Source organism: Bos mutus, chromosome 21 (genome assembly GCF_027580195.1).
Source record: "Bos mutus isolate GX-2022 chromosome 21, NWIPB_WYAK_1.1, whole genome shotgun sequence".
In the NCBI taxonomy this organism is placed as follows: Eukaryota; Metazoa; Chordata; class Mammalia; order Artiodactyla; family Bovidae; genus Bos; species Bos mutus.
The window spans coordinates 15,267,010-15,292,471 of NC_091637.1; the positions used below are offsets into that span (position 1 = coordinate 15,267,010).

The 25,462-nt window shown below is 42.6% G+C and overlaps 1 protein-coding gene across 1 annotated transcript in view; it reads right to left on the reverse strand.

The window, feature by feature from the left end:
• Nucleotides 1–25,462, reverse strand: part of SV2B (synaptic vesicle glycoprotein 2B) — a 242,503-nt gene that overhangs the window by 91,006 nt on the left and 126,035 nt on the right. Inside the window, exon 2 of the mRNA XM_070358807.1 lies at nucleotides 5,782–6,563. Coding sequence (XP_070214908.1) covers nucleotides 5,782–6,232 — 451 coding nt within the window. The 5' untranslated portion in view covers nucleotides 6,233–6,563. The remainder of the gene's footprint in view (nucleotides 1–5,781; nucleotides 6,564–25,462) is intronic.

Sequence of the window (25,462 nt, forward strand, 5' to 3'; positions counted from 1 at the left end):
CCCACACCAGTGTTCTTGCCTGGAGAATCCCAGGGACGGGGGAGCCTGGTGGGCTGCCGTCTCTGGGGTCGCACAGAGTCGGACATGACTGAAGTGACTTAGCAGCAGTAGCATGGAACCTAGAAAGATGGTGCTGATGAACCGATTTGCAGGGCAGCCATGGAGACGCAGCCACAGAGAAGAGACTTCACACGGCGGGTAGCGGGAGGAAGGAGAGGGTGGGAGGAACAGGGAGACTGCCATGGAAACATACACACTGCCATATGTAAAACAGACAGCCAGCATGAATTTGCTGTGTGACTCAGGGAACTCAAACTGGGGCTCTGCGACAACCTAGAAGGGTGGCGTGGGGTGGGACGGAGGTTCAAGAGGGAGGGGACCCTTGTACACCTATGGCTGATTCTTGTTGTTGTATGGCTGAAACCAACACAATATTGTACTTATCCTTCAATTAAAAATAAATTTAAGAAAAGAAATAACTGCTGAAACTGTAAAAAAATAAAAAAGAAAAGAAAAAGAAACAGGGTTGAGCCTTGAATGCTAACATTTTTCATGGGGCTTTTTCTTCCCCAAATGAGACAGTTTTAGATGTGACCCACTAAAACACAACCCTTGAAGGAAGCAAACTTTCATCTTTCTAAAAGCTCAGCGAAGTGGCACAGCGGCACCTAGATATTTTTGTTACCTGGCCTGGGGATGCTTCTTTTATCTTCTGAATGGATTCATCCATTTCCAGGAAGAAAAATAACAAAATAGTTCATGATTTGAGGTCTGAATTTGGGAGTGGGAGGAGTTCTCCCTCTGAATTCTTTCCCTGGAACATTAACTAGGGTCAAGTCTAGAGGCATCACTTTCAGTGTCTTTTTTCCTTTTTCTTTTTTGGCGGAACTACATGGCTTGAGAGATTTCAGTTCCCCCACCAGGAATTGAACTCGGGCCAGGGCACTGAAAGTACTCAATCCTAACCACTAAACCACAAGCAACTCCTCCCGTTTTTTTTCTTTTTTAATAACAAGAGAGTTAAGAGAATGAGAAGACAGCTTACAGACTGATAGAAAATATTTGCAAAAGACATCTGATAAAAGACGGTTATCCAAAAACTACAAAGAACTCTTAAAACTCAATAAGAAAGTTAAAAAGCTAATTTAACAACTCCAGTATTCTTGCTTGGAGAATTCCATGGACAGAGGAGCGTGGTGGGCTACAGTCCATGGGGTCACACAGAGTCAGACACGACTAAGCGACTTTCACTTTCACTTTCGAAGACCTTAATAGACACTTCACCAAAGAAGGATGCTTGTTTAGTCACTAAGTCATGTCTGACACTTCTGTGACCCCATGGACCGTGTAGCCCACCAGGCTCCTCTGTACCATGGGATTTCCCAGACAAGAATACTGGAGAGGGTTGCCATTTCCTCTTCCAGGGGATCTTCTCAACCCAAGGACTGAACCCATGTCTCCTTCATTGGTAGGTGGGTTCTTTACCACTGAGCCACCAGGGAAGCTATACAGAAGGTATACAGATAGCAAATAAGTATATGGAATGATGCTCCACGTCATAGGTCATCAGAGTAATGCAAGTTAAAACAGCAAGATACCATATCACACCTATTAGAATGACCAAATCCAGAACACTGAAGACATTATATACTGGTGAGGATGTGGAGCAACAGAAACTCTTATACACGCTGCTGGGAATGCAAAACGGTACAGCCCCTTTAGGAGACAAGTTGGCAGTCTCTTACAAAACCAAACTTATTCTTCCCATACAATCCAGCAATCATACACCCTGATACCCAAAGGAGCTGAAAACTAACTATCCATACAAAAACTTGCACATGGACATTTATAGCAGCTTTGTTCACAACTATCAAAACTTGGAAGCAACCAAGATGCCCTTTGGTAAGCAAATGGATAAATAAAACTGTGGTACATACAAATAATGGAATATTATTTAACCCTAGAAAGGCATGTGCCCATGCAAAGACAGGGAGGAAACCTAAATGCATATTATTGAGCAAAAGAAGCCAATTTGAAACAGCTACATACTATATGAGTCCAATTGTATGAAATTCTGGAAAAGGCAAAACCTTATGAAGACAGTAAAAAAAAAAAAATCAGTGGTTTCCAGAAATTGGAAAATTGATTTTAAAAAAAAGTAAAGAAACAAACTTAGCAATAATAATTACAACATCTTGAGCACCTATGATGGGCAGCCACCATTTCAGGCAAGTTAAATGCATTAAACTCATTTAGTCCTCAAAAATCCTATGAAGTAAGATATCCTTAGCGGCTCCATTTTGCAGAGAAGGAAACTGAGCACAGAGAAGCTAAGTAATTCCCAAAGTCACTCTCCTAAGAACTGGAGGAGGCAGGGTCCACTTGGCTGCAGGGTGATCTCAGTGCAACTGTGCCAAGTTGCTTCAGTCATGTCTGACTCTTCTCAACCCCATGGATTGTAGTCCACCAGGCTCCTCTGTCCATGGGATTTCCCGGTCAAGAGTACTGGTGTGGGTTGCTGTTTCCTTCTCCAGGGGATATTTCCAGCCCGGGGATCAAACCTATGTCTCCTGCATCTCCTGGTTTGGCAGGCAGGTTCTTTACCACTGAGCCACCAGGGAACTGCAACTCACTATAAATGCTGCAGGGAGACTATAATAATACAAAGTAACAAGAACTAACAGTAGTTTAGTGGCCATGGAGCTTACCAGCTTTATCTCATATAATCCTTGCAACAGATGTATCATTACCCTATTCCATATATAGGAAAACTGATCATTAAAGAAGTGATGACTTGCCCAAGACCACTTGCCAAGAAAGATAAATGACAAAGCCATTTGCCAAAACCTTGTTGACAGACACCAGTGTCCACACTGGCAACGTTCCCCACACCATGCTACCTCTCTGTTGGAAGAAATTTGTGGTGTTCAGGTACCCTATGGGGTGCCTGACAACTGGAGAGAAGTCTTCCCCATGGCATGACCTCCTTCCTAAAGACCATGGATGAAAGGAAAGGCTGTATGGTGTAGCAGAATGAGCACAGATCCTAAAATCAGAAAGACCTGGGTTGAAAGTCCAGCTCCAGCAATTACTATGTGCCATTGAATACAGCTCACTGAGTCTGCTTCCTGATATGTACAAATGGGACGAAAATTCCTATAAGCACCATGGTGACTACGAAGCTGACATGAGAAAATGCATAAAGAAGCCAGCCTGATGAGACTCTCCAGTCACCCACCTCCCTGGATCCATTAAGGGGGCCCCACAAGTGCATATGGGAGTCCATCTCTGTCAGGGGTCTGCCCTTTTTGGGCTGAGTCATAGCATCTTCATCGTAAACACTGAAAGCAAAACTTCACAACGTGGGTTCTCCAGATTGGGACCATGTTTCCTCAATTCCCAGCATTTGCCCTGGGAGCCAGCTCTTAATGACGTTGTTGGGTACCAGGGTAGTGGAGAGACCAAGAGGGCATGAAATCATTACCGACATGCCAATTTGGACTAATACGAATCTAGGGTTTCAGTTGAGAATACCACAAAACAAAATAATGGTCTTGGAAATGTTTAGATCAACAGGCAACAGTTTCGTTTTGTCAGGGAGTTGGGATTCATTTTGATTTTGTCCTTTTAAAAAAGTCTATTGAAACTTGAAGAGACAGCAGAATTTTGCTGACAAAAATAATAATTTTTTTATTATTTTAAAATAATAAAAAAAAAACTCTGGGTGACATCTTGCTTCTTGAGTCATTTCTTTTGTTTGTATATACTTGGTCTCTTTTGGTTCCCTGATAGCCATACCTGACAGAGATCTCATAATTTTAAAGGTCCCTTTAACTTTAATTAAACAGGAATAAATAAAAAACGTGGGTGTGTTTGGTTTATTACACTTAGTGTAACTTGTTTCATCCATGTTGTAGCTTGTGTTAGAATTTACTTCTTTAAGATTGATTATTTTTTTACATTTATATTCATTAGGGATAGTGGCCTGTATGCTTCTTTTTTAAAAATTTTATTGAAGTATAACTGATTCACAATGTTGTGTAAATTTCTATTCAGCAAAGTGATTCAGATATATAGGTCTCTCTATATATAGACAGGTATCTTTTCATATTATTTTCCATTACAGCTTATCACAGAATATTGAATATAGTTCCCTGTATGACCTTACAATGTATCATCCTATATATAACAGTTTGCCTCTGCTAATCCCAGGCTCCCATTCCTTCCCTCCCCTACCTCCACTTCCCTCTGGCAAATACAAATCTATTTACTACATCTGTGAGTCTATGAAACCATTTTTAAAAGCCTCCAGGGACAGTTTTTTATGCAGATGTTTTCTCCATTTTATACCCTAGTCCTATTTATTGTGGCTGTAAATCAGGGGCCAATGAACTATAACCCACAGGCTAAATTCAGCCTGCTACATTGTTTCTAAATAAAGTTTTATTGGAACACAGTTGTGTCCATTTGTTTGCATATTGTCTATGGCCTCTTTTTTGCTAGAGGCAGAGTTGAGTAGTGGCAACAGAGACCATCTAGACCTGTAGAGAAAATGTTTGTCAATCCCTGCTCTAAAGCAGGCAGTGGGGCCAGAATGGCACAAAATGTTTGAAAGCACGCATCCTTACCATAATCAAATAATTTTCTGTTTGTTAATACCTGTTTGTCCTACTTTATATAAGTTCTTTGAGAGGCAAGGACAACATCTACCTTGTTCAATATTTTTTCTCCAGGGCTGGAGCAGAAAGACTAAAACATGGTATACAAACAAGAAATATCTGTTGAATGCATGAACTAAATTTCTGGGTGGATTTTGAGTTCTTGAGGGTCATAACGGTTAAAATATTTCAGTCTTGAGTAAGAACCTGACTCATGGTAAGTTCTCTGACACTGTACTTTTGCTAAACAATCAATTGTATGGACTGTGAATTTAGAGAATGAATATGTTTTGTAGGACATTTAATGACCAAGACAAGCCCTTGTCTATATTCTGATGAATCTCTTCTATGCCACACTATTTATGCCCACACTCTCTCTAACTTCACAAAATTCTCTGTGCCTCAAGCCCTGATATCTGAAGTCTGGCTCTGATGGTGCTAGTCTCATCAAGGATTTGCCAAGCTCCCGTCCTCCATCCCACGGACTCCATCTGTGCTTCACAGTGTGGCTCCCAACAGCCTGCAGGGGCTCTGCGGGTGGCTCAGCCCAGCATTTATCGCCAAGACACACGGGCGTTCAGCCCACTAACACTTATATACAAGAGAAACCAGGAGCGGATGTTAATGGATTCTGGAAAGTCACAGAGAGGACTGAGTGGAAGAGACATGCACACACACAAAACGAATTTGTTATTTGGATATGGAAGATGATTTAATATAAAGAAGAAAGAAATCAGACTCTCAGGGCGGAGGAAAAGGAAGTATAACCTTTAAAATCTGTGAATCCCTATATTGTATGCCTGTAACTTATATAATATTGTACATCAGCCGTACTTCAATTTAAAAAAAAAAAGACTTGGAAAAAAGAACTAAAGTCTTGAGAGTCAATTCTCAGTAGGAACCTAAGCTCCAATATCTATTAGCTTTGTAAACCTGTGCCTATTAAATTCTCTGAGATAAAAACACCTTCATGACAAAATGGATGTAAAATGATGGTGCTGCAAGGACATTATGGTAGATTTAAGACGCCTAAGAGTGACAGGTGCTATACAAATTATACCGCTCTTTCCCGCTTCAGATTTTCACGCCACAGGGAGAATGAGCTCTGAAAAGTTCTACTTACCAAGCATTCCTTTCTTGGAACTAGAGAGACACATGTCCTTCTCGGCACTGGGCAGGGCAAAACTCACCACGAACACTTCCACCCCATCAGCCATCAGGGCCAAACCCAAAACAAAAAAGAGGGTCCACTGGAAGCGTCCGTGGCCACACTCATCAATGATGGTCTCGTACTGGTGCGCCAGCTGCTCCTCGTCTTCCATCCGCTCGGCCAGCAGGTCTGCCTGGCCCCGCAGGCCGTCGGCCCTGGAGGACGCCATCTTGGCCTGCTTGGCCTTGACGTCATCCGGGTGAGGGATGCCCTGGTACTCGCCTTCGTAGATCTCGTCTTCCTCATCGTGGCCTTCCGTAACGTCACTCTGCGCATCCTCTTCTGGATTGGACTCATTGCCACGATAGTAGCCATCGCTGGGGGCGTAGCCCTCATAGTTGTCCTGGTATTTGTAGTCATCCATTTCTCGGCTCTGGGGCTGCCTGCTTGCCTCTTGAGCTATATTCCCTTCACTGTGATAGAGGTTTGGGCTGTTTCAATAACCATCATCCATGCCACGTACAGACGTTTAAATGTAGACTTCCTGGGTGAATGTGACACCCTTTGTCTTTTGCATTCAGTGGCTATTGGAAGTCTTTGAAAAGTTGCAAAGTCTGGCCTGGTCTCCTTCAGCAGTCCAAAGGTGTGTTGAACGTTGATCAGAAATGGGTCCAGCTGTTCTCCTTGACAAGGAGCCCACAGGACTTGGCAGCTTGCTGACTGGCCTGATTTGTTCTGCCACTGAAGGTTATGCTCTGGAGTGAAAGAAAGAAAAGACTGTTATTAAATGTAGAAATTCTGGCAAATTACTCTCAGAATTGAACAAATATATTTATTAGTGCCAAGGTTTCATGTGTAAGGTGGAGGGCATCTTGATTAGACATCAGATTCATATCAAATGGATGAGCCTCAAATCAGTGAGAAAGAACAGTGGTCAGAGAGCCCTTGGAAGCACTGATTAACCCATGAAAGGGGTCAAGTCTTATATTAATACAAGAATGAAATGTAAAGTGGGCAAGACGTTTTTCAATGCAAGATGATTTTGTGTTATGGATTTTCTGTTAGAATTAATCAAGCTTTTGGCAACAGGGCAGGTTTATTACAGTTCAGCTTCTGTTATGAGAAGACCAGCTTCTCTAACTGTCAAGAAGTGTCTGTGCAATTTTATACCTAGAAATGTATGGCTAAGAAATATCTAGGACCATTTTTCCCAAGGCTCAGCTTACTTTTGATACTCAGCGTTGTGGTTCCAGGGCTACTCTGATGTCCTTGCACTTGCCTTAAATAGGTGAGAATAGTTCCTGAAGACCTAGAGTCAGAGAGCTTGTGTCTGAAATTCGATCCTGCCACGCAGTGGCAGTGTGATCATGCGCATGTTTCTGAGCCTCGATGCTCTCATCTGTAAACTGGAGATAATCAATAGCACTTAACTCGTGAGGTTGTGCATAAAGTGCTCAGGATAGTGTCAGACTCGCTTGGTAAGCACTTTTTAAGCTTTTTTCAAACTTTTTATTTTACACTGGAGTAGAGCTGATTAACAATATTATGACAGTTTCAGGTGGACAGGAAAGGGACTCATCCATATACACAAGTGCATCCATTCTCCCCCAAACTCCTCTCCCATCCAGGCTGCCACATAACACTGAGCAGGTTTCCCTGTGCTATACGGCAGGACTTTGTTGGTTATCCATTTCTAATAGAGCAACCCTATTTAAACATTGATGTTCTTTTGCTCTTTTTTCTTCCTAGCTCCAATTCTGGGAACCAGGACCCAGTATTGTCAGACCCAAGACCTTACCTTGTATCCCAATTCCAATCACTGGGTCCATCTGTTGATTTCCATGCCCAGCAGTGAAATATTGTTGCATGCATGTATGCATGCTCCATCACTCAGTTATGCCTGACTCTTTGCAACCCCATGGACTGTAGCCCGCCAGGCTCCTCCATCCATGGAATTCTCAAGACAACAATACTGGAGAGGGTAACCATTCCCTTCTCCAGGGTATCTTCTCAACCGGGGGATAGAACCGGGTCTCCCACGGTGCAGGTAGATTCTTTACCATTTGAGCTACCGGGGAAGCCCAGCAGACCCTGTCTTAATCACGTCCCTATAACCCCAGTGCTCACAAGGTCTGCAACCACCATTTAACGATGTCCCCTGGGCACCAGAAACTGTGCTAAATGTACCACATCCTTTATCCCTAATTCCTACAATGATCAGAAGGAGAAGAAAACTGTGCCTGTATCTTTATCTTACAGATAAATAAATTTGTATTAGACCATGCCAGACTGAACCATGTCAAATTAATATTCTAAATCTGTTTTTATTATATCTGTTTAGGACCACAGGAGGAATATAAATCACATGTAAACAGCATGAGAGCTTAGCAGAGTGCTATAAAAAATGGAGAGAGGATGCCAACTGCCTGAGATCTGGTGTGCTATTTTCATCCTGGGGGTTCTGCAAAAATGTTATGAACCAAAAATGATAGATATGCAATTCCAAAAGCACGTGTGGGAAATACCACTCGGGGCAAAGGTCCTGGGACTCACTTTGTGGAAAGAAGCAGATCTTTGTCAAAACGAATTCCTCTCGTCATACCCAGTTAAATGGACCGCTGTGAATGTCAGATGTCATGGAGTCAGGAAGACTATCATGTGTTGTGGGTTTTCTCCTCTTTCATTGAGAAATGCCAACTCATTTTCTCAGCAAAGTATTTTCTAGAGAATACAATAATTAATCATTTTCTCTGTTACAGATTGAGTTGGGAAAAAATGGTATACTGAAACCCTAACTTCCAGAACCTCATAATATGACCTTTTTAGGAACTACATCATTACAGAGGTAATCAAGTTAAAATCAGGTCATTAGGGTGGCCGCTAATCCAAGATGACTTGTGACCTTATAAAAGGGGGGAATCTAGATGTGGAGACAGACACGCATAGAGAAGATGCTGCCTTCTCTCTGTCAGTGGAAGGGTACCACTGACAAGACAAGGGATGCCTGAGGCCACCAGAAGGTAGGAGAAAGACATGGCTCACAGCCCTCAGAAGGAGCCAACCCCCCTCAGAAGGAACCAACCCCCTCATCAGGACTGATCAAAACCAACACCTTGATTTTGGATTTCTAGACTGTGGCACTTTGAAACCATCAACTTCTTTGTTTAAGCCATTCAATTCATACTGCTTCGTTATGGCAACATTAGGAAATACATACATTTGAAAACATTAGCAAGTCTAGTGTTTATCAGCTAAACAGCAATAATAAAACAACCAGAAGAGCAGCTACTAAGATAAGCATGTTACCAGCATTATCTCATTACCCTCACAGCCAATAAAGGAGCAGTACTATTCTATCCATCTCACAGATGGAGACACTGGGGGCCAAGAGGATTCAAGAATGTGCCCAAAGTAACACAGAGAATCAATATCAGGGCTTGGATTTGAAGCCAGCCTCAAAGAGCATGTTAGGGATGTTAGGGATGAGCTTCTGATTCCCAGGTTCAAGATTGTTTGCCCATTCTCAACAAACATTCCCCAAGATCCTTGGTGCTTAAGGCAGTGTATTAGGTATGACATGACTTGATCCCCACTCTCAAGAGGTCTACCCCTCATGAGACAGTCAAACAACACAAAGCATCATGCATCATAAAAATGACAATCTTGATTATCAATAACATTATCTTTCATTTATTGGGTGCTTTGTGGCTTTGACCCAGGTACAGTGCTGAGTTTTGTAGTATCTTCCAACCAGGGCAAGAACCCTATGAAGCAGGGGCTGTTTTTACACTCAGTTTACAATAAATAAGACTGAGGCTGAAGAGGTTGGACAGATGCCAGTGTCCCGGGTTGTAGTTCTCTCAGGGGATTCAGAGAAGGGAGAGATCACTATAGGCTGAGTTCTGCCGAAATAGCATCCTAGAGGTTAGGGGCCTTCCAAGGGCAGGCAAGCGCTCAGAGAAGCAAACAACAGAGAAGGGGGCACTACGGGCTGGAGGACAGAGAGAAGCAAAGGCACAGAGTCAGGGATGGCTTCACTTGTGGCAGCAGTGAAGCATCCGCCCACAGCAGAGGATCCAAAAGGGGGCAATCACAGAAGATAGACTGGGGAGGTAAATAGCAATCAGTCTGAATGCCCTGCTCAGGGACTGGGAATTATCCTTTGAGCAAAAGGAGCCCTGAAGATGGTTGTTGAATTGAGTAAGAGTGGTGTGTCATGTAGAGCGGGAATCTGGAAAGATGTTGCTAGTGGGGATGCAAATCCTGATTTTTAAGTGAAAACCCAGAGACAACGAAACCAGGTAGAAGTTTTCATCTGTGTGTGTGTGTGTGTGTGTGTGTGTGTGTGTGTGTGTGTGAATAGCCCAGAGGTCAGGTTAGGCCTGGACAAAGGAGGTGGCCTTCAGACAAGAAGAGAAGGATAAACACAAGGAGAGGTTCACAGGAGAACGAGTGATATATTTCCTGGCAGGAGAGAAGAAACAGCAAGGACAACTGGGATGATGATGACTCTAGGGAGGCAAATTCTGGACTGGAAATCCTACAACTGCTATGCAGTTAAGACAAGCAAAAATCTTCTTTCAGGCCAATCCGCCTTTTTGGAAGGTGAAGTGAAAGTTATTCACTCAGTCGTGTCCGACTCTTTGTGACCCCATGAACTATACAGTCCACGGAATTCTGCAGCCCAGAATGCTGGAGTGGATAGCCATTCCCTTCTCCAGGGGATCTTCCTAACCCAGGGATCAAACTCAGGTCTCCCACACTGCAGTTTTTACCAGCTGAGCCACCACGAAGGTGGCAGGATATATACCAGGCTTCCCAGGCGGCACTACTGGTAAAGAACCCACCTATCAATGTAGGAGACATAAAAGATACAGGTTCGATCCCTGGGTTGGGAAGATCCCCTGGAAAAGAAAATGGCAACCCACTCCAGTATTCTTGCCTGGGAAATCCCATGGACAGAGGAACCTGGTGGGCTACAATCCCTAGGGTCTCACAGAGTCAAACACAACTGAACCGACTTAGCAGGCATGCATGCAGGGTATATAGCAGAGTGGTTCAAGAACACAGCCCGAGTGTGGTGCTGAGTCCGCGCGGCGGCGGGACCAGTCCAGGCGTCTTGTGCGGCTCTGGGCCTCTCAGGCTCCGCGGCCCAGAGTGCACCATGGACAACACGGAGTTAAAAAAAAAAAAGAACACAGCCCGAGTGTCAAGGCACCAGGTTCAGATCCTGACTCTGCCACTTCCTACTACCTGTGTGCAAGCTACTGGTCACTCTGTGCCTCGGTTTACTCATCTGTAAAGTGGCTGCAATACGAGTGCCCACACTGGGGATGTGAGAAGATAATACATGAAGACTGCTTAGCACAGTGCCTGGCACAGGTGTGACCAACATAAATTTGAATTATTATCATTGTTGTTGTTACGATTATTATCTGAGCATTGATAAGGAAAATGTAGCCAGGATCTCAGCTTGAGCTTTGCTGAACTCCACTTGAGATCTGAGGCCCATCTGGACTGGGCTGGGGAACCAAATACAGAGAAAAACAAACTGACATTTAGTTATTCAGGAAGACCATTGCTTCTCAAAAATGGCCTAGCACAAATCTCTTAAGCACCCTCCTTTAACTCTTACATTCTATTAACCTCTGCATCTGTGCCACCTGATTCAAAATCACTGTGTGGTAAACACTTGTTCGTAATTAAATATCACAGAGAACAAAGCTAAAAATATTACAATCAAATGATGTAATGCTTCCCAAAATGTGTTCTGCAGAACATTAGGCCTTTTAATATGCTCATTTAAGGGAAAAAAGAATTTCAAGAGAAAATGAGTTTAGGAAATGTTGTGTATACTCTATTCACCATTTGCTTTCAGAGACTAGTAATTCACATGGCTATGTTAAAAGCTGTGAGAAGACCTGCATAAAGATCCATTTCATACCACAGTGAGCTACCACAACATACACATCAGATTTGCTCCAATCAACAGACAAACGACAGCAAGCATTAGCTTGTATGTGATGAACTAGAACTAGAACCCTCATACATTGCTGGTAGGAATGAAAAATAATTCTCCCACTTTGGAAAACAGTTTGGCAGTTTCTTAAAATGTTCAACATATGCTTACCAAACAACCTGTTGATTCCATCCTAAGAATCTACCCAAGAGAAGTTAAGACATAATGCCCACAAAAAGACTAATACTTGAATGTTAAAAACAAAATAATTTACAATAACCCCAAATTGGGAACAATACAAATGTCCATAACTAATGAGGGATGAACAAAAGGCAGTCTATCGATGCAAGGGAATAACAATCAGAAAGAAAAAAAGAAAAACTCTACTGGCACATATTACAACACGGAGGAACCTCAGAAACATTACGTCAATTAAAAGAAAGCAAACACAGAGGGCCATGTACTGTGTACATGTGTGTGTATCAGAGCAAATCTGATATAGATTCCGTTATATGAAATCTCCAGAATAGGCAAATTTCAGTTCAGTTCAGTCGCTCAGTCGTGTCGAACTCTTTGAGACCCCATGGACTGCAGCACGCCAGGCTTCCCTGTCCATCACCAACTCCCGGAGCTTGATCAAACTCATGTCCATTGAGTCGGTGATGCCATCCAACCAATTCATCCTCTGTCATCCCCTTCTTCTCCCACCTTCAATCTTTCCCAGCATCAGGGTCTTTTCCAATGAGTCAGTTCTTCAAATCAGGTGGCCAAAGTATTGGAGCTTCAGCTTCAGCATCAGTCCTTCCAATGAATATTTAGCACTGATTTTCTTTAGGATTGACTGGTTGGATATCCCTGCAGTCCAAAGGGACTCTCAAGTCTTCTCCAACACCACAGTTCAAAAGCATCAATTCTACAGCGCTCAGCTTTCTTTATAGTCCAACTCCCACATCCATACATGACTACCGGAAAAACCATAGCTTTGGCTAGATGGACCTTTGTTGGCAAACTAAGTCTCTGCTTTTTAATATGCTGTCTAGGTTGGTCATAGCTTTTCTTCCAAGGAACAAGCATCTTTTAATTTCATGGCTGCAGTCACCATACTCAGTGATATAATAAAGTCTGTGACAAATAAAGTGACAAAATAAAGTCTGTCACTGTTTCCATTGTTTCCCCATCTATTTGCCATGAAGTGATGGGACTGGATTCCATGATCTTAGTTTTCTGAATATTGAGTTTTAAGCCAATTTTTCACTCTCTTCTTTCACTTTCATCAAGAGGCTCTTTAGTTCTTCTTCACTTTCTGCCATAGGGTGGTGTCATTTGCATCTGAGGTTATTGATATTTCTCCTGGCAATCTTGATTCCAGCTTGTGCTTCATCCAGTCTGGCATTTCACATGATTTACTCTGCATATATGTTAAATAAGCAAGGTGACAATATACAGCCTTGATGTACTCCTTTCTCGGTTTGGAACCAGTCTGTTGTTCCATAACTGTTGCTTCTTGACCTGCGTACAGATTTCTCAGGAGGCAGGTCAGGTGGTCTGGTATGCCCATCTCTAAGAATTTTCCACACTTTATTGTGATCCACACAGTCAAAGGCTTTGGCATAGTCAATAAAGCAGAAGTAGATGTTTTTCTGGAACTCTCTTGCTTTTTCAATGATCCAACAGATGTTGGTAATTTGATCTCTGGTTCCTCTGCCTTTTCTAAATCCAGCTTGAACATCTGGAAGTTTACAGTTCATGTACTGTTGAAGTCTGGCCTGGAAAATTTTGAGCATTTCTTTGCTAAGGTGTGAGATGAGTGCAATTGTGTGGTAGTTTGAGCATTCTTTGACATTGCCTTTCTTTGGGATTGGAATGGACAAGAAAACCTTTTCCTGTCCTGTGGCCACTGCTGAGTTTTCTAAATTTGCTGGCATATTGAGTGCAGCACTTTCACAGCATCATCTTTTAGGATTTGAAAGAGCTCAACTGGAATTCTATCACCTCCACTCGCTTTGTTTGTAGTGATGCTTCCTAAGGCCCACTTGACTTTGCATTCCAGGATGTCTGGCTCTAGGTGAGTGATCACACCATCATGGTTATCTGGGTCATGAAGATCTTTTTTGTATAGTTCTTATGTGTATTCTTGCCACCTCGTCTTAATATCTTCTGCTTCTGTTAGGTCCATACTGTTTCTGTTCTTTATTGTGCCCATCTTTGCATGAAATGTTCCTTTGGTATCTCTAATTTTCTTGAAGAGATCTCTAGACTTTCCCATTCCATTGTTTTCCTCTATTTCTTTGCATTGATCACTGAGGAGGGCTTTCTTATCTCTCCTTGCTATTCTTTGGAACTCCGCATTCAAATGGGTATGTATATCTTTCCTTTTCTCCTTTGCCTTTCACTTTTCTTCTTTTCACAGCTATTTGTAAGGCCTCTTCAGACAACCATTTACCCTTTTTGCATTTCTTTTTCTTGAGGATGGTCTTGATCACTGCCCCCTGTACAATGCCATGAACCTCTATCCATAGTTCTTCAGACACTCTATCAGATCTAATCCCTTGAATCTATTTCTCACTTATACTGTATAATCATAAGGGATTGATTTAGGTCACACCTGAATGGTCTAGTGGTTTTCCCTACTTTCTTCAATTTAAGTCTGAATTTGGCAATAAGGAGTTCATGATATGAGCCACAGTCAGCTCCCCATCTTGTCTTTGCTGACTGTGTAGAGCTTCTCCATCTTTGGCTGCAAAGAATATAATTATCTGATTTCAGTGTTGACCATCTGGTGATGTCCCTGTGTAGAGTCTTCTCTTGTGTTGTTGGGAGAGGGTGTTTGCTATGACCAGTGCGTTCTCTTGGCAAAACTCTGTCAGCCTTTGTCCTGCTTCGTCTCGTACTCCAAGGCCAAATTTGCCTGTTACTCCAGGTGTTTCTTGACTTCCTACTTTTGCATTCCAGTCCCCTATAATGAAAAGGACATCTTTTTTGGGTGTTAGTTCTAGAAGGTCTTGTAGGTCTTCATAGAACCATTCAACTTCAGCTTGTTCAGCGTTATTGGTCAGGGCATAGACTATGATACTGAATGGTTTGCCTTGGAAATGAACAGAGATCATTCTGTCATTTTTGAGGTTGCATCCAAGTTCTACATTTCAGACTCTTGTTGACTATGATGGGTACTCCATGTCTTCTAAGGGATTCTTGCCCATAATAGTAGATATAATGGTCATCTGAGTAATATTCACCCATTCCAGTCCATTTTAATTCACTGATTCCTGAAATACTGATATTCACTCTTGCCATCTCCTGTTTGACCACTTTCAATTTGCCTTGATTCATGGACCTAACATTCCTGGTTCCTATGCAATATTGCTCCTTACAGTATCGTACTTGACTTCCATCACCAGTCATATCCACAACTGGGTGTTGTTTTTGCTTTGGCTCCATCTCTTCATTCTTTCTGGAGTTATTTTTCCACTGATCTCCAGTAGCATACTGGCAAATTTATCAAGACAGAAAGCAGATAAGTGGTTGCCTGGGGCCAGAGGTGGGAGAGGGGAGTGACTGTAAGTAAATTTGAGGAAAGTTGAGTGTTGGGAATATTCTAAAACTGGATTATAGTGATGGTTGTTGCAAAACTATAAATTTAATAAAATCATTTACTCCAATGAGTGTATTTTACATCATGTGTATTTTAATAATAAATTATATATTAAATATAATAAATTAATTGTTCAGTCATGTCTGACTCTTTGCAACCCCATGTACTGTAGCCTGCCAGGCTCCTCTGTCCATGGAATTCTCTAGGCAAGAATATTGGAGTGGGTAGCCATTCCCTTCTCCAGGGGATCTTCCTGACCCAGAGATCAAATCCAGGTCTCCTGCATTGCAGGTGAATTCTTTACCATCTGAGCCACTAGGGAAGCCCTATTATGTTAAATAATTTTATAACGTATATTAGGTAATAAAGCTCCTATTCTCTCCCTTTTACTTCCTTCCAAAATCTATTTAACAGGATTTAATTGATTGAAACCAGTGTTTCCCATGATTATGGACCTCTTTTTTCTTGGAACCTGTATTAACCTTTATGGAATATAGGCTCTTCTAAGGGGGCTTCTCAGGTGGCTTGGTCATAAAGAATCCATTTGCCAATGCAGAAGAGGCAGATTCAATCCCTGGGTTGGGAAGATTCCCCGGAGTAGGAAATGGCAACCTGCTCCAGTTTTCTTGCCTGGAAAATCCTATAGTTAGAGAAGCCTGGCAAACTACAGTCCATGGGGTCTCAAAGAGTTGGACACAACTGAGCAACTGAGCATTCCTGCAGACTCTTCTACATAGTGAAGCACTGATTTTGTGCTTAGAACCTAAGTTTTATTCATCTTAGGATTTTGTCATGCATTGAAAGACCACTTGGCAGGTATCCCAGAATCTATCTGCATGCAGGACCCATTAGAAGTAAGAATTAGCTAAAAAGAAATAGCCTGGTTGTAGCCCAGTGGGCCACAACCACAACCTTCCAAGATTTTCCACCAGCTTCAATCAAATCAAATGTGGTACATTAAAAGCCCAGACTGTAGCTCCTTGGATGCAAACAATAATAGACAATGTCCCCTTAGCAAAGATACCAGTAGACTCAGACCACCCCTGGGAAACTGAGCACACTCCTTGGACTCTTTAGCAGGAGTCAGTAGCAGTGCCCTTCAGCTGATATTGGCCTTCACCCCAAAGATGCAGAGCAGAAGAACATGACAGATAGCCCACGCTAAGGAAAACGAGTGCACCAACACAGGAGATGGCTTGAGGACTCCTGAAACTATTTGGCAGAAATTAATGGGGGACTGAGACAAAGAGGGGTAAAGCCTGAGAAAAATGTTATTTAGAACCTTGGTGTAATTCTATCTTACATGAACAAGGATAGGAAGGTCAGCAAACTCAGTTGAGTTCACTCAGTCGTACACAGATGAGCACTAATGAGATAGCCAATGTGTCAATTAGCTTTGCATACACCTCTTACTTCACTTCCCATCCTAACTGTACAGGTCATGCCAATAATGAGTCCAAAGAGAAGGCAGGGGATTCAGTACAAAATATTGTCAGTAGTTTAAGAGAAAGACCACTGGACCCCAGGATACAGGATGTGAACTATATAGTCTTATGCCTGCCATCAAGTCATGGTGGGAACCTGGGTGAGGCATTCAGATCCATGTGTCTAAATGACAGGCTGCCTTGTCATATCTACATAATATATATGTATATATATATACATATATTATTGGAGAAGGCAATGGCACCCAACTCCAGTACTCTTGCCTAGAAAATCCCATGGATGGAGGAGCCTGGAAGGCTGCAGTCCATGGAGTCGCTGAGGGTCAGACACAACTGAGCGACTTCACTTTCATTTTTCACTTTCATGCATTGGAGACGGAAATGGCAACCCACTCCAGTGTTCTTGCCTGGAGAATCCCAGGGACGGGGGAGTCTGGTGGGCTGTCGTCTATGGGGTCGCACAGAATTGGACATGACTGAAGTGACTTAAATATAATATATATATATATATATATATACTGTAATTGTGTATTTCATCCAAGAGATTGTGAGCAATTCTAGGATAGATGAACTCTGGATTTTACTAACTTCTTCATCTCCAGCACCAGTTACAGAGTCTGCAGAAGATCCTTGAAAATATTTGCTCAATAAAGGAGGTTAACAGTTATTCAGTGCCTAGAGGGTTAGAGAGATCACAAGTTATATATCTGCTCATGTGCTCAATCAGATCCGGCTCTTTGTGACTCCATGGACTGTAGCCCACCAGGCTTCTCTGTCTGTGGAATCTTCCAGGCAAGAATACTAGAGTTGTTGCCATTTCCTAGTCCAGGGGATCTTCCCAACCCAGGGATCAAACCTGCATCTCTCACATCCCCTGCACTGGCAGGCAGGTTCTTTACCACTAGCACCGCCTGGGAAGCCCTAACTCAGTGCCTGCCTGAAAGCAAATCAAAAATGACCCACGGGCCACAATTCCCCTGCCTTTGCTATAAACAGACCAGCTGGCTTACCTTTATCAAAGAAAAGTCTGATCAGTTGACATCCTGAAGATGCCACCTTTTATAAGGAGTCATTTACTCTTTTACTTCCCTACTGGCTTTTTACTGACACCGAGGTCTCAGTTGATATGGCCCAGGATGCAATGATTCTAAGGACAACTTGAGTTATTTGTTATGAACTACAGAAGATAAAACATGTTTTAACCACCTGCGATGCTCCCTGAAATACACTGCTTGATGTTTTTGTAGGAGGTTATATCTTCTATGAGCAGGAAATACCAAGACTTAATCTGGCTGGTATTGGAAGATGTTTTCTCTGAGGTTTCCAACAATCACTGTCCCACTTAAAACAGAATGAGCTCATTAGTGTGATATTAAAAGTACTTCTCTCCTCTTAGCTGAATCATCCTGCTATTCTACTGTGTTAAAACAGAAAGTGAGTTTCCAAGGTGTGAGAAATGATTATTAAGAATCAAACCACATGATCTTTTCAGTTAGAGGGAAATAACAAATATTTTAAAGTACTATCAAATCCTTTAGAGTAATGTCAGCCTTAATTTGACTGTTGAGAGGTTCTTCATTTTAAATACAAAAGCAAAATAAAAATTTATGGAGAAGAGTGCTAATCCAAGCATTATTTAGAACATCAAGCCTGGAAAACAATCCCTGTATATTAAACAACAAGGGCTACGTGGTTCAGTGGCAAAGAATACACCTGTGAATGCAGGAGACATGGGTTCTATCCCTGGGTTGGGAAGATCTCCTGGAGGAGGAGATGGCAATCAATTCCAGTACTCTTGCCTGGGAAATCCCATGGACAGAGGAGTCTGCCAGGCCACAATCCAAGGGTTTGCAAAGAGTTGGAAGTGACTTAGCAATTAAACAACAACAAAATAAATGTTGGCATACTTATACCGTTAAATATTATGGTGATATAAAAATTATAGGCTTTGAAGAATTTATTAGGAAAAAATGATCACCCTATACTAATAGATGATCACACTGTAATAGTAGTTGAATATGGTAAATCATATATTTAAATCACTATGCCAATAGTCCCTATAACATTCTATGTTGTAAATATGTGTTTATATTATACAAATGTATTCCTATCTGGTGGGATGGTCCACTAAGATGTTAATGTTGACCTGCCTGCTTGTGCTCAATCCCCAGGTAGTGTCCAAGTCATAGTGACCTTATGGACTGTAGCCCGCCAGGCTCCTCTGTCCATGGGATTTTCCAGGCAATAATACCAGAGTAGGTTGCCATTTCCTCCTCCAGGGGATCTTCCCACCCAGGGATTGAACCCATGTCTCCTGTGTCTCCTGCATTGGCAGGTGGGTTCTTTACCACTGAGCAACCTGGGAAGCTCAATCAATGTGGACCCAGTGATCCCTGAACTGTTAATTTTCTCTCTCTCAGATAAGAAAGCCTTCCTCATTGATCAGTGTAAAGAAATAGAGGGAAACAACAGAATGGGAAAGACTAGAGATCTCTTCAAGAAAATTAGAGATACCAAGGGAACATTTCATGCAAAGATGGGCTCGATAAAGGACAGAAATGGTATGGACCTAACAGAAGCAGAAGATATTAAGAAGAGGTGGCAAGAATACACAGAACTATACAAAAAAGATCTTCATGACCCAGATAACCATGATGGTGTGATTACTCACCTAGAGCCAGACATCCTGGAATGTGAAGTCAAGTGGGCCTTAGAAAGCATCACTACGAACAAAGCTAGTGGAGGTGATGGAATTCCAGTGGAGCTGTCTCAAATCCTGAAAGATGATACTGTGAAAGTGCTGCACTCAATATGTCAGCAAATTTGGAAAACTTAGCAGTGGCCACAGGACTGGATAAGGTCAGTTTTCGTTCCAATCCCAAAGAAAGGCAATGCCAAAGAATGTTCAAACTACTGCACAATTGCACTCATCTCACACGCTAGCAAAGTAATGCTCAAAATTCTCCAAGCTAGGCTTCAACAGTACGTAAACCGTGAACTTCCAGATGGTCAAGCTGGATTTAGAAAAGGCAGAGGAACCAGAGATCAAATTGCCAACATCCCTTGGATCATCAAAAAAGCAAGAAAGTTCCAGAAAAACATCTACTTCTGCTTTATTGACTATGCCAAAGCCTTTGACTGTGTGGATCACAACAAAGTGTGGAAAATTCTTAAAGAGATGGGAATACTTGACCACCTAACCTGCCTCCTGAGAAATCTGTATGCAGGTCAAGAAGCAACACTTAGAATTGGACATGGAAGAGGAGACTGGCTCCAAATCAGGAAAGGAGTATGTCAAGACTGTCACCCTTTTATTTAACTTATATGCAGAGTACATCATGTGAAATGCTGGACTGGATGAAGCCAAGCTGGAATCAAGATTGCCAGGAGAAATATCAATAACCTCAGATATGCAGATGTCACCACCCTTATAGCAGAAAGTGAAGAGAAACTAAAAAGCCTCTTGATGAAAGTGAAAGTGGAGTGAAAAAGTTGGCTTAAAGCTCAACATTCAAGGAACAAAGATCATGGCATCTGGTCCCATCACTTCATGGCAGGTAAATGGGGAAACAGTGGAAACAGTGTCAGACCTTATTTGAGGGGGCTCCAAAATCACTGCATATGGTGACCGCAGCCATGAAATTAAAAGACACTTACTCCTTGGAAGGAAAGTTATGACCAACCTAGATGGCATATTGAAAAGCAGAGACATTACTTTGCCAACAAAGGTCTGTCTAGCAAGGCTATGGTTTTTCCAGGGGTCATGTGTGGATGTGAGAGTTGGACTGTGAAGAAAGCTGAGCACTGAAGAATTAATGTTTTTGAACTGTGGTGTTGGAGAAGACTCTTGAGAGTCCCTTGGACTGCAAGGAGATCCAACCAGTCCATCCTAAAGGAGATCAGCCCTGGGTGTTCTTTGGAAGGAGTGATGCTAAAGCTGAAACTCCAATACTTTGGCCACCTGATGCTAAGAGTTGACTCATTGGAAAAGACTCTGATGCTGGGAGAGATTGAGGGCAGGAGGAGGACGAGAGGGCTGGATGGCATCACCGACTCGATGGACATGAGTTTGAGTGCACTCTGGGAGCTGGTAATAGACAGGGAGGCCTGGCGTGCTGCAATTCATGGGGTCGCAAAGAGTCGGACACAACTTAGTGACTGAACTGAACTGAGCAACTGAACTGAACGACTCCTCTGTGTTCTAAGGCCAAATCAGGGTTTTTCAAAGGATACCCCTCAAACCACCTCCAGGAGAATCACTTGGTGCCAAGTAAATACACTCTTCGATCCTATTTCAAACTTTCAACACAGAAGGGGGACAGAAATCTATTTTATTAGCAAGCTCTCCAGGTAGTCCTTGTGATCACTCAAAGTCAAGAACCTCTGGCTGATGCTCTTCTTACCCCTCGAAGTGGTTAACAATTTGTTTGAGATTCAACAGCAAATCCAAAGCCAGCCTCAGCCAAGTCTTCAGACAATTAGTTCCTTCCAGGAGCTAAACTAAAAGCTCCTGGAAGAAGGAGCGGGCAATAGGAGCTGGTGCTTTGACTTGTAGGGGACGTACCCAAGCCCTGAGAGAGGGGCACTCGCAGAGAAGGAGCCTGTGAGTTTCCTAAGAGAAGACAGAGCCCTGTCTGTCCAGCAGGCAGCACTGTGAATGAAGTATAGGCTGTGGGTGCCCAAGGAGGCTATTAATCCTGCACCCCAGGATCAGCAAAAATGGTCTCTTGCAGTAAAAAAAAAAAAAAAAAAAATCAAGAATTGCTGGATGGTGCCACTGTATCCATCCAAACCAGAACCGCCCAGCAGATGGCAGAAAACCTGATCTCACAGGCAACACTGAGTAGCAGAAAGGACCAGGAGAATCTCTGTGGCTGTAGCCACGGACCAAGAACCAGGCATCCTCACAATTTGAGAGGGGCCTTAAGTAGTCCCTGGTGACTCAGATGGTAAAGAATCTGCCTGCAGTGCAGGAGACTGGGTCCCATCCCTGGGTCGAGAAGATCCCCTGGAGAAGGGAATGGCTATCCACTCCAGTATTCTTGCCTGGAGAATTTCAGGACAGAGGAGCCTGGCGGGCTACATATAGTCCATGGGGCGGCAAAGAATTGGACATGACTGAGCAACTAACACACACACACTTAAATAGTTCAATGGCGTGGGGAAGGGAGCCCTAACAAAGACTGATCACCGCAATCTTACCAACCCTACTGTTATATGAGTAAGAAAAACAGTTTTAAAGGTATTTCGTGCCTTGCTGTGATATCGTAAAGCAAATTCTTGGCCGTACACCTGCAGATTCTAGTTCTGCTCCTTACAAGCTCTGAGAATCTGAGCAAGCCATTTAATCTTTAAGCTTTGGTTTCCTCATGTGTGAAATGAAGAGAAAGTGAGTTCCTATTCATCGGGCCTTTATGAGAATTAAATGAGTTGATAGATTCAAAAAGCTCAGTACAGTGTCTACCACCAAGAAAGAGCTCAATAAAAATGGCTATTATTATATAAATGAATAACACAGAGATAGGCATTTCTACTGAAATAAGAAATGGCAACCCACTCCAGTATTCTTGCCTGGAAAATTCCACAGACAGAGGAGCCTGGCCGGCTACAGTCCATGGGGTCGCAGAGTCGGATGAGACTGAGCACGCCCACGGTGCATTTCTACATACCCACTAACCTCTGCAGCACTGCATAACAGAGCTAGAAGGACGGTGAGAGCCAGCGCAGACTGTGCATTTCTACATACCCACTAACCTCTGCAGCACTGCTTAACAGAACTAGAAGGACGGTGAGAGCCTTCAGCGCATCCCACAAACAGCAAACCCGCAGACTGTGAAGTGATATTTTCTAGGTTTTTAGCACCGCACTTGGCAGCAGCCCCACCCTGAGTCCCTGGCTAGAGTCCTGACCACCTCCCCCCATCACTCTGTACCACTTGCTCTCCCCCCCGGGACACCCCCGACCCCCATCCCTGCAGTCACCAGATGGTATTTTGCACCTGCTGTGGTTCAGAGTGGCTCCCTCAAAATACACCGTATTGATTACTTTGAATTGCAGTTACTTAAGAAACAGCCAGTGCAGGAGGGACACTTTGATCATCTGCGGTCCAGTTGAAAGCAGGAAATAAATCTCTCATGTGAAAAGTACATCTGAATTTAGAAGAACACCCTTATCGCCAGAGACAGGGAATTCAGGCAGAGAATTCGTGAATAAACCCTGTCACTTCTTTAATTGATGACACCAGGCCTAAATTCTAGATTCTTCACTGATTAAGCACCTAAAACCTAAGTCTCTATGTTGTGCCAATTCTTCCCAGATGTACTGTTACCTTGTCTAAAACATATAAAAGCTGCCTGCTTTGGGCCACTTCTTAGGTCTCATTTCTACCAGACCTCTATATGCTTGAATTAAAACTTGATTCTTTTTCTCCTCTTCATCTGTCTTGTGTCAATTTTATTACTAGTCCAGCCGCAAGAACTCAAGAGGAATTGAGGGCAAATTTCCCCCTTCCTGATACTCCCAAAGGACTGTTTCCCAAGGCCAGGCTCCCAGAGCGGGTGATGCTACCTTTGCTGGTATCTGATATGATTTCAAAACATCCCAGATGAATGGATAAAGAAGATGTGGCAAATATATAAATACAATAGAATATTACTCAACCATTAAAAAGAATAAAGTAATTCCATTTGCAGCACCATGGATGAACCTGGAGATTATTATACTAAGCGAAGTAAGAGACAGAGAAAAACAAATCTCACATGATATTGCTTATATGGGGAGTCTTTTTAAAAAAATTATATGAATGAACTCATTTGTAAAACAAAAACAGACTCACAGACTTATAGAATGAATTTATGGTTACCAGAGAGTAAGGATGGAGAAGGAAATGGCAACCCACTCCAGTGTTCTTGACTGGAGAATCCCAGGGACGGGGGAGCCTGGTGGGCTGCCATCTATGGGGTCGCACAGAGTCGGACACGACTGAAGTGACTTAGCAGCAGCAGCAGCAGAGGGTAAGGAAGGAGAAGGATAAATAGGGGTTTGGGATGGACATGTACAACACTGCTATATTTAAAATGGATAACCAACATATATACCTACTGTACAGCACAGGGAACTCTGTTCGATATTACATAACAACCTAAATGGGAAAATAATTTGAAAAAGAATAGATACAAGTATACATATAACTGGACCGCTTTGCTGTATACATAAAACTAACACAATATTGTTAATCAACTATGCTCCAATATAAAATAAAAAAATTTTTAAAAGATAGATGTTCAACCATACCATTAAATAACATTAATTGCATGAAGAAAAAGTGCATTTTTAATGTTCTTTCTATCCCTTTTGATTGTCAGAGAAAAAGTCTCCTTTGGGGGCCAGCACACCTCTGTCACCTGCTTGCTAACTTGTTAAACTGCCTTTTTAACCAAAGTGAAACAAGCCTTAGATTCAGAGCTTTTAGCGAGGGTTAAACATCAATAACCTAATATTGTATTATCCTCACTGTTTTTGTTTTTCTATTACTTATAAAGTTTTATAGAAAGAATGCATCTGAGTTATCATTCTATTGGATAGAACAACTGAACAGTACTTATAAAACATAACTGTCCTTGAGTAATAATTATCAAAGGTTTTAATTGTACAATATTGACAAATATAGAACAAAATACAGTTATCAAAGGACAACTGCTCTACAATACTGTGCTGGTTTCTGCCATACGTCAACACGAATCAGCCACAGGAATATGTATGTCCCCTCCCCCGTGAACCCTCCTTCCACCTCCCACCCCATCCCACCCCTCTAGGTTGTCACAGAGCACTGGCTCGAACCCCCTGCGTCACACAACGAATTCTCACTTGTGTCTCTTTTACATATGGTAATGTACGCACTCCCAGGCTACTCTCTCCTTCACCCACAAGTATCCACAAGTCTGTTCCTCTGTGTGTGTCTCCACGGCTGCCCTTATGTTGAGGGTCATGCATGAAGAATGCAAGATTGGCAAATACCACTGAGACAGAAAACACTGCCTTCAAAGCAGAATGAAAGCAACATTTTGTTACCTGAGTACTTCAAGTCTATCATCTCTGTTTCAACTTCACCACACTACGAGATAGTTAGGCTTGCTTTTCTATTCCACAGATGAGAAAACAGACTCAGAGAGTACAAGTCACTTGCCAAGGTCACAGAGCTAACTTGAGAGTCAAGATTCAAAGTTTCCACCTGGACCAAGCTTCCTCCCCCACCCCTTAGTGCTTTTTCTGCTGCCAGATGAGTACCTCTTGGAAACCAATGCTGGTTTGATGAAAAATTAAATGTATATGGAAGTCTACTGACTACCTACTGCTAGGAGGGCCTGCCTGCCTGGTAACACAGACGCCCTGTCTCAGGCCCCTGGAATCCAGGCTTCCTCTATTCTGTAACAGAACACTCCTTCACAATTCCACTTTCCTGTTGCTGTGTTTTATTTTTGGTCACACCCCACAGCATGTAGGGCCTCAGTTCCCTGATCAGGGATGGAATCTGTGCCCCCTGCATTGGAAGGTGGAGTCTTAATCACTGGACCACTGGGAAGTCTCCATCCCATTTTACTTTATAATCAGACACACTCAACAAAGACTGTATACTCTAAGCAACAACTGAAAACGTCC